This window comes from Salvelinus alpinus, chromosome 9 (assembly GCF_045679555.1).
Source record: "Salvelinus alpinus chromosome 9, SLU_Salpinus.1, whole genome shotgun sequence".
NCBI lineage: Eukaryota > Metazoa > Chordata > Actinopteri > Salmoniformes > Salmonidae > Salvelinus > Salvelinus alpinus.
Genome location: NC_092094.1, coordinates 22358310 through 22368944, shown reverse-complemented (window position 1 = coordinate 22368944; position 10635 = coordinate 22358310). Strand labels below are relative to the sequence as shown.

Genomic DNA, 10635 nt, shown 5'->3' with positions numbered 1-10635 from the left:
GAAATGTTTACTGTTGCTTTAAATACATAGGCCAGTGGCGGTCGGTGCCATTTAAGACAATAATTTTTTTTCATGAGCATGGCCTTATTTCTATTAAAGCGTATTGGATGACTGTCATTCACATTCCATTCACCCAGTTCAATGTAACAGCGATAGGTTTAAGCTACTACAGTACAAGGATTCTCAAATTTTCTCTATACCCATCATGAGGTTTCTACAACAGCCTATGAAATAAAGTTTACAACATTTGAGGTAACAGACAGTGACACATGGACAGACAGACTGACACATTCAATACTGCCTTGCAGTTGCAAACGAGAGTTTCTATTGTACAAATTCAGCTATGTTAATACCAGTTTCGTTACGTTTGCTTCCGATTAAGAAACATTTTTCAACAGAATCGGCGGAATGAATACGTGTAGACATAGTTCACTTTCATAGCAGCCACCTTGTATTCCTTCTCGAATCTATGCGCTCTCCTCCTCTCACCTTTTCCCTTCGCTTATGGACTTCAATGCTCAACCCATCAGCTGTATGTGACCAGGCGAAAAAACCTTTCCAAGACAAACCATATAATAACTGCTACACACAGCCTACATCGTTGTCATAATATTATCTAAAGTAACGTAATAGTAAACATAGCTATTAGAACTAATGCATTAGTAAACCCGCTACAATCATGCAGTAACGTTAAAGTGTACCGTCAGTAAGCAGTTTATCACTTATACCGGCAGGCCCCGGTGGCAAAATTTGTAAAACCAAAAGCTTACCTTGACTTGGAAGAGTTCCAGTGTTGTGTTGGATAGTCATAGCCAGCTAGCTAACATAGCAACCCTCTTTTTGAGCAGGGTGTTTGAGTAGGCTAAATTAGCTAGCTGCATTTGCTAGCTAAGTAAGTCAAACTGAAAGTGAATAAAAATGAAGAAATCTCTCTCTCTCTTGCTTCTCCTTCATTTTGGAAGAAATTAATTGACTACTCACCACATTTTATGCACTGCAGTGCTAGCTAGCTGTAGCTTATGCTTTCAGTACCACATTTATTCTCTGATCAGCTGGGCTAGACAATCTGGACCCTCTCTTCCTAAAATTCCTAAAATCCGCTGCCATTGTTGCAACCCCTATTACTAGTCTGTTCAACCTCTCTTTCGTATCATCTAAGATTCCTAAAGATTGGAAAGCGGCCGTGGTCATCCCCCTCTTCAAAGGGGGAGAAACTCGAGAACCAAACTGTTACAGACCTATATCCATCCTGCCCTGCCATTCTAAAGTCTTCGAAAGCCAAGTGAACAAGCAGATCACCAACCATTTCGGATCCCACCGTACCTTCTCCGCTATGCAATCTAGTTTCCGAGTTGGTCACGGGTGCACCTCAGCCACGCTCAAGGTTCTAAATGATATCCTAACCACCATCGATAAATGACAGTACTGTGCAGCTGTCTTCATCGACCTGGCCAAGGCTTGCGACTCTGTCAATCACCGTATTCTTATCGGCAGACTCAACAGCCTTGGTTTCTCAAATGACTGCCTCGTCTGGTTCACCAACTACTTCTCAGATAAAGTTCAGTGTGTCAAATCGGAAGGCCTGTTGTCCGGACCTCTGGCAGTCTCTATGGGGGTTCAACAGGGTTCAATTCTCGGCCCGACGCTTTCTCTGCGGGTGATTCTTTGATCCACCTCTACGCAGACAACACCATTCTTTTTTATTTTTTTAAATTAAAATAAATAAATAATTTTACCCCCTTTTCGTGGTATCCAATTGCTAGTAATTACTATCTTGTCTCATCGCTACAACTACCGTATGGGCTCAGGAGAGACGAAGGTCGAAAGCCATGCGTCCTCCGAAACACAACCCAACCAAACCGCACTGCTTCTTAACACAGCGCGCCTCCAACCCGGAAGCCAGCCGCACCAATGTGCCGGAGGAAACACCGTGCACCTGGCTCCCTTGGTTAGCGCGCACTGCGCCCGGCCCGCCACAGGAGTCGCTGGTGCGCGATGAGACAAGGATACCCCTACCGGCCAAACCCTCCCTAACCCGGACGACGCTAGGCCAATTGTGCGTTGCCCCACGGACCTCCCGGTCACGGCCGGCTGCGACAGAGCCTGGGCGCGAACCCAGAGTCTCTGGGCGCCACCCGGGAGGCCAGACAACACCATTCTGTATACATCTGGCCCTTCTTTAGACACTGTGTTAACAAATTTCCAAACGAGCTTCAACGCCATACAACACTCCTTCCGTGGCCTCCAACTGCTCTTAAATGCTAGTAAAACTTAATGCATGCTCTTCAACCGATCGCTGCACGCACCCGCCCTCCTGACTAGCATCACTACTCTGGACGGTTCTGACTTAGAATATGTGGACAACTATAAATACCTAGGTGTCTGGCTAGACTGTAAACTCTCCTTCCAGATTCACATTAAGCATCTCCAATCCAAAATTAAATCTAGAATCGGCTTCCTATTTTGCAACAAAGCCTCCTTCACTCATGCTGCCAAACATACCCTCGTAAAACTGACTATCCTACCGATCCTTGACTTCGGGATGTCATTTACAAAATAGCCTCCAACACTCCACTCAGCAAAGTGGATGCAGTCTATCACAGTGCCAACCGTTTTGTCACCAACGCCCCATATACTACTCACCACTGCGACCTGTATGCTCTCGTTGGCTGGTCCTCGCTACATATTCGTCGCCAAACCCACTGGCTCCAGGTCATCTATAAGTCTTTGCTAGGTAAAGCTCCGCCTTATCTCAGCTCACTGGTAACCATAGCAACACCCACCCGTAGCATGCGCTCCAGCAGGTATATTTCACTGGTCATCCCCAAAGCCATAACCTCATTGGTCGCCTTTCTTTCCAGTTCTCTGCTGCCAATGACCGGAACGAATTGCAAAAATCACTGAAGTTGGGGACTTATCTCCCTCACTAACTTTAAGCGTCAGCTGTCAGAGCAGCTTACCGATAGCTGCAGCTGTACACAGCCCATCTGTAAATAGCCCATCCAACCAACTACCTACCTCATCCCCATATTTGTTTTTGTTTTCTGCTCTTTTGCACACCAGTATTTCTACTTGCACATCCTCATCTGCACGTATATCACTCCAGTGTAAATTGCTAATTTGTAATTCCTTCCACACTATTGGCCTATTTATTGCCTTACCTCCTTACTTAATTTGCACACACTGTACACAGATTGTTCTGTTGTGTTATTGACTTTCTTTATCCAATGTGTAACTCTGTGTTGTTGTTTTTGTCACACTGCTTTGCTTTATTTTGGCCAGGTCGCAGTTGTAAACTTGTTCTCGACTGGCCTACCTGGTTGAATAAAGGTGAAATAATATATATTTTTTTAAATCATTTGATTGGGCGGACAACATGTCAGTTCATGCTGCAAGAGCTCTGATTGGAGGACTCCCTCAGGAAGTTGTCATAATTACTGTGTAAGTCTATGGAAGGGGGTGAGAACCATGATCCTCCTAGGTTTTGTATTGAAGTCAATGTACCCAGAGGAGGACGGAAGCTAGGTGTCCTCTGGCTACACCATGATGCTACCCTACAGAGCACTGTTGAGGCTACTGTAGACCTTCATTGCAAAACAGTGTTTTTTAATAAATTATTTGGTGACATCAATATATTTACTATAGTTTTTTCTAAAAAGGATAACTTTTTAAATGTTTTACAAGGCCCTATGTAGTAAATCTATATTCCATATAATATTACAATAATTTGCTAGCGTTTCATCATTCCATCACCGTACTGTCACCGTTCACGTTTGATAGGCTTACGATACATTTTAATTTAGCCAACCATTCCTTTCCCTGCTCTGAGTGGGCGCGATGTTTATAGTGCATTTGAACGTTCACAAGACTCAGGAGGTAGAAGTTCTGTTTATTTAATTTAAAGTATGGCTTCCTTCGTTCATATTTCTTGGGTTATGTCGGAGTTCCCTGTTTCTGTCCTATAGTCTCTGTCATTATGGTTGTGCATGATAGGAGCAACATAGAAAAAAACAACCTAGATTACCCACCCTAGTCACACCCGACCTAACCAACATAGAGAATAAAAAGTCTCTCTATGGTCAGGGCGTGACATGCGTCCCCAAAAATTGTCCAACCTCAGTCTTACTCCCTGACCTCTACAAAAACTAAGGGGTGCTGATTACATGAGCTACATACAATAGTACTGCTGATTAGGTAGATCAGATCTAATTATGCCATAGTACCTGCCTGGCTGCCTGCATTCAAGCCATTATCCCCAGGTGCCTTTAAATATTATGCAGACTTACAATAATGAGCTCCAATTTCCTCTCAGTCACCAGATTGGGAAGCTACATACATTTCCTGAACTGGGCTGGCAGAACAGCCTGTGGAGCTGGTGATCAAGCAGTGTGATTAAGCCCCAACTGTGAGAAACTTTCCCTCTCTGTTCACTCCAGTTTAGCTCTGTGCTGATTACAGTGATCAGTGTCTGTCCCATATGTTGCTGCTTCTGAGATGCATCGACTGCTATTTGATTTGAAATATACATTTGCCAAAATACCCTAATTACTGGAAGTGTATGGTGCAAGACCAGAGCTCTGACGGAGAAATGTAAAGATAAGAAGATCAGAGAAGGATACTGGGAGTTGTTACTGTTCTGCTTCCTGCAAGCAAGTTTAGTCAGAAGCAGAAGGAAAGCACTGCTGCATTACATCTCTTCTGTGATCTATAGGATCTATGTAAACTTCGTTTATTATCCATTTTAAGCTGGAATAATTTTAGTCTGCCTTTCAGTGGCTTGAGGGATGAGTTTAGATTTTTGCATACTGTGTCAGCTGTGCATTACCGTTCTTGTACAATGAGTTGCGCTGTGGTGCATCTGCAGATAGTACCACACAGCCATACACCAAAGAAGAAAAGTTCAGTTTCATAACGAAACGTCACACCCGCTGAACGCTGCTAACAAACTCAGGTACAGTTATGTACTTCTCTTTTGTTTCTGTTTGGAAAGTACAAGGGACATGCATTTTAATTGAATCAATTGTCAGTTTGCAATAGTTTTGTCTTCACAGCATCGTCGGGTGTCATCACAATTGATCCTGCTTGCCTTTAGCAACCTATCATAGCTGTCAAGGCAGCTAGCTAATTTAGCTAACCTTAGCTAGATGACTAACTCAGACATTGACAGACCAATGTTATGACCATATGACTGATGTGATATTTGTACAATTCTTCATTATTACTAAGTTGTTTAGTGCTGAGTTTATGTTCCCTTTGTTTTGATTCACAAAAAATATATGTTTTGTATTTTTTATAGTCAAGAGTCTGTAGCAAGCTATTTTGAAAAAGAAAGGTCATATTACTATCTTTGTTATATCACCCCTAGGTCAGACCTGCATGGTCTGTGACTGTGCACCCATGTTGCGATTAGTCACAACGTCGCTATGCCGCCACTGTCAGCGGGTTCGACGTCTCCCCCCTCTCAGGGCCTTCTCAAACCCGGGAGGCCCAGCAGAGAACCAGGTGACCGTGGAAGCCCTCTATGACCTTTCTGTGGACATCCAGAAGATCCGCCAGCTCAAGGGCTGGGTCCTGCATCAGAGCCCTGCCTATGTGAGTGAGACGGCCAGCCTGCTGCGGGACATGGGAGCAGAGGGGCCCATGATTGCCCGGGTCCTGGAGCTCTACCCCGAGGCGGTCCTCTGCAGCCCGGAGCAGCAGCAGGCCCAGAGGGAGCTGTGGAGGTCCATCTGCCCCAGAGAGAGAGACCTAGTGGGCATCATTGAGAAGTTTCCCGCCTCCTTCTTTACCTCCAGTCACCACGCCAACCAGAGGGCCAACATCGACTTTTTCCAGAGTTTACACCTAAACAAGCGTATTGTCACCAAGCTGATGGCCAGCGCCCCCCAGAGTTTCAGCTGCCCCGTGGGGCAGAACGAGGAGATGGTCTGCACACTGCAGCAGGCCTATCTGGAGCTGGGGGGCGACGCAGCTAACATGAAGATCTGGCTGCAGAAGCTGCTTAGTCAGAACCCCTTTGTCCTCCTCAAACCCCCGGAGGTGCTGAGGGACAACCTGCTGTTCCTCAGAGACCGGGGTTTCACCACCTCAGAGCTCCTCCGCCTCCTCTCCAAACTCAGGGGGTTTGTTGTCGAGCTCAACCCGGACAGCATGCGCCACACCCTGGCCTACTCGCAGGTGACCCTGGGCTGCTCAGAGGCTGAGCTCCGGGACATGGTCCTCAACTGCCCAGCCTTGCTTTACTACCCTGAGGTCATCCTGGCTGAACGCTTCGATGGCCTGCTCAGAGCTGGAGTCACTATGGCTCAGATTACACAGACTCCGACCATTCTGGAGCTGACCACACAGATTGTAAGTTACCGGATCCAAAGACTGAGGTCATATGGCTATGATGTACGGACAGGCAGCCTACAGGCCCTCAACGGCACTAAGAAGGACTTTGAGATGAGTTCTGGTAAACTGCAGCTGCGAAGGGAAAGACCACTCTTCAACCCTGTTGCCCCATTAAAGGGTGATGATTGACCTTGATTTCATGGTCTAAAATGCAGAACATTCTTATATCACCATAGGGAGAACTTGAATCAGGATTTTCTTTCAGCTGAATTGTATTACTGAGGTTAGGAGACAAGCTTGTCTTGAAAGTAGTCTTAAACAGCAGACAATTCCTCCCCAAGTGCATTTAGCCTGGGGATAAGGTTACCTTGTGCATTTAGCCTGGGGATAAGGTTACCTTGTGCATTTAGCCTGGGGATGAGGTTACCTTGTGCATTTAGCCTGGGGATAAGGTTACCTTGAAAGAGGCAACGCTTCATTTTATCTGTGCAATATTTAAATACTATTAGGATAACAATAATATTTCGATATTATGATGCAATGTTGAATACGTGTTAAACAGATGTTTTGCTGTGTGTTGGGAATTGCCTATGTATTGAAGCCAATATGTGTCAAAATAACCCCCTCAAAACATCCTAATAAAACAATTTTATTGATTATTCATGGTTTTGTGTATGAAAGGTATCATTGAAGGTACACTTTTATAAACAGTAATGAGCCATAAACTTGTTTGCTCTACAGCCAGTGTCATTGTCGATAACATAATCTCAGTGTCTTGATGGCAGCATCACTTTTGTCCCCTTAAGCAAGTGTTTTGTACAGGGTTTTTGTTTTATTGGCTGATAAGATTACTCTATTAGTCTTTGAAGTGCTGGAATCATATTCCAGTTAATTTCTGCCTGACTGGGAAAGCAAAATATGATTTATTTGGTTGGATTTGCAAGAACTTTATTACCTGTGTGTATAGGTCTAACACACACTGTCATGTCTGATTTGTCATGGGTATAGAACTGATATTGATCTGTCAAATGCAGCTGCCAACTTGGCTTGTATTGAGAACTGAAGTGGAGTTGCATTCAATATGTGCAGAAACTAATTTGGACAGCTTTTCACCTGCCTTACACCTGCCGTGGTTTTAGATTAGTGCGCAAGGTAAAAATCACTATGCAGCCTTGCTAAGCATATAGGCCTACCCCAAATACTGTACTGTAAGCTTCTTTTAAAGGCCTCGCTGAGAGTTTAAAGCCTGCTGGAGCCCTTGAAACATGTTCAGAGTGCTTTTTAATGGGGAATGAGCAGCACAGCTAACAAAGTCATGACTTTATGCTTCAAGGTTTCCAGCTCACTGCCAACCAACAAACTTTGGCAGCATCTGAACCAGCACCCTATTGCCTATAGAGAACTACTTTTGACCAGAGCCCTAGTGAATAGGGTGCCATTTCAGATGCTTCTATAGTCTGACCAGAGCCCTAGTGAATAGGGTGCCATTTCAGATGCTTCTATAGTCTGACCAGAGCCCTAGTGAATAGGGTGCCATTTCAGATGCTTCTATAGTCTGACCAGAGCCCTAGTGAATAGGGTGCCATTTCAGATGCTTCTATAGTCTGACCAGAGATCCAGCTTAACAAGACTGCTGTAATCATGGCAATAACAAAAGTATATGTACATGTTAATGAATTTGGGTTCTCCAAAGGGTATTTTTATATGATTTGGGTCTAGTTCCGAGTCATGTACAATTTCAAAACCAGCCGGCTATAAGGATATGTTTGGGGACATATTGCAGTGCCAAAAGTTCACTTTTATTTTCTACAGTTGGTTTCAATGTCAGTGACTTCTCCCTCGTACGTTGTCACACCGAGTTATATTCAGTAACCTCCAAATTTGGTGCCATCATTTTAAAACAGAGTACTACCCACTGACCTCTTTTGGTACAACCTCAACTTGTTTTATGAGCTCAAATACAGTATGTTTTCTGTTAAAAGGTTTGCTTCCATTTGAGTGTAATGAACAAGACCATGCGAAGTGTATAAATGCAAATTCCGTTTTCACTTCTTTCTCCCTCTCTCTTCCTTGTTCCCTCTCAATGATGATCCACTGTCACCATGTCCTGTCTGCTGCCCTACGGCAACTATGTCAGTCTGAATTATCTCTTAAAGCAGGAGAGGTTAATAAGAGGCCGTATAAATTGTTATTTTTCATTTCAAATGTGACACCTGGTATTATTAGCCTGGGTTACACATTGTTTTTATGGGGCATAAATCAGGTTAAATATGAAAATAGATGACACCTGCAATTAAAATGTATGATTTTCAGCTGCAGCGATAGCATTGCAGTGTATTAAGGTGGTAAATATTCCATGAACGAGGTCAGTAGGACTTGGAGAATGAATGTGTGCTCAGAAACCACGGCTAAGCATCTTTCTCCTCAGCTGTTATAATACCAGGATATCCCCAGACATAATGTGCGTCCCAAATGACACTTTATTCCCTATGTAGTGCACTACTTTTGACCAGGGCCCATGAGGATTTAGGTGCCATTTGGGACATATCGATAATGTCTCTCAGTAAAGGTGACCCTTCTGGGATACATTTCCATATAGTAATTTCTGTTGTGTTGTGGTATACACAAGTTGTCTGAGTGGATGTGGACAAGAAGTTCTTTGATACACAATTATATAGAGGACATAAGGTCCTAATCTGTCTGACAGTAATCAGTCAGTTTAAGTAAAGTTCTAAGAAACTGGTTCACACACCACATCATATCCACATCCATGACATTGGATAAATGTTGTAGTAAGAGGGAGGGAAAACGGAAATTGGTTTCAGGGGCCGTACCCACTCTTTTCTCTATGTCCTGTCTTATGTCTCCATCTAGAGGATCACTTACTCCAACACTGTATACTGAAAGATGGAGTTGAATGAATTATTACTGATGACAAGTATTCGATTAGCCATGATGACAAATACAATATCACGGCAAGTTGAAGAATTTCTTCATTCTTCAATAGTAAATATTTGCAAGAAATCTAATGGCTCTTCTACACCTTTCAAGAAACATAATTCAGAATAAACATTCAATAATATATATTTCCTGTATCATTTAAAGCACCAGTTGACATGAAACACTTTTGAAATCATCATAATTACAAGTATTAAAACCATTCCAGCCTTTGGGTGGTGACTCCATACCGTAAATTGCCATATGATATGAAATCTTCAGTCATAAATATCAGCGCATACGTTAGAGCAAGAGTGGCATGGGGTGAGTCATAGCAATGTGGGCACTTCCAGGAACAACCCCCCCCCCCCCCATCCCTGGTACCCATGTTGCTATTACACTCTTGCTCTGATGTAGGCTCTGAATCAGAGAGAGCCATTGGTTTGGACCTTGCAGAATATTACTGATGAGGGGAGAGGATAACAGGGGATTTATTATGCATCAGACAAGGAAGGCCACTATATGGGACAGCAGTGGCTCAATCGTCAACTAATTTGATTCATGAGTGTTATGGAACTGTGCTGATGCAGTCACAGACACATGAGATGAGAGGCAGAGTGAGTGGGGCATTTGTAATATACAAATGGATAATAATTTTTATTAGAATTGCACTGGACAACAGAACACAAGGTTCCGATAGGATACCCTTCTTATTGTATGTGGTGTAGTAAACATTGTTTAGTGCATTCATACAGTTCTTCACTACATTTTATGTTAGTTTCACTAGTAGATCTGAATAAACATCATAAAAATAAAACAGGATATACATGAGTAGAAACCGACATCAACATAACATCTCAATCCACAATGCCAGTTAAAAAAGGCACTGAAGGTCTGACAAAGAATAGTCAGAATGTTTGTATTTATTCAGCTCCACAGATCTCCCTCTTGAAAACTTCAAATTTAAATGTAACCCCATTGTCCTCTTGAATCTCATTTGGTACTCCAGGAAACCTAGTTTGAGGTTAAGGGAAACAAAGGGACAATTTAGACAGATTGATGATGACGCAAAGAGCTTTCTAACACTTGGCCTGACGTGTGTGGAGTGGACCTGGTCAGTCAGAACAGAGAATATATCCACTTATCAAAACAGTCCAAAGTGTAAGCAAACAGTGCTGCATTGCTTAGAGCCAAGAGAGCAGAGAATAAAATATGCTTCCTCACCTCTCTTGTTTTCTAAAAATGCTTCGGTCAAACTGCGGGGAGAAGACATCACAGTGGAAGTCAGCCATTTATTTGTCACATACACATGGTTAGCAGATGTTAATGCGAGTGTAGCGAAATGCTTGTGCTTCTAGTTCCAAC

General features: G+C 43.3%; 1 protein-coding gene across 1 annotated transcript; it reads left to right on the top strand.

Moving 5' to 3' along the window:
- Positions 1–4832: 4832 nt before the first annotated feature.
- Positions 4833–6994, top strand: LOC139584497 (transcription termination factor 2, mitochondrial-like). The gene is made up of 2 exons (XM_071416437.1): positions 4833–4951; positions 5366–6994. Exon 2 carries the CDS (start codon positions 5377–5379, stop codon positions 6520–6522), a length of 1146 nt encoding a protein of 381 aa, XP_071272538.1. The 5' UTR covers positions 4833–4951; positions 5366–5376; the 3' UTR covers positions 6523–6994.
- The last annotated feature ends 3641 nt before the right edge of the window (positions 6995–10635 follow it).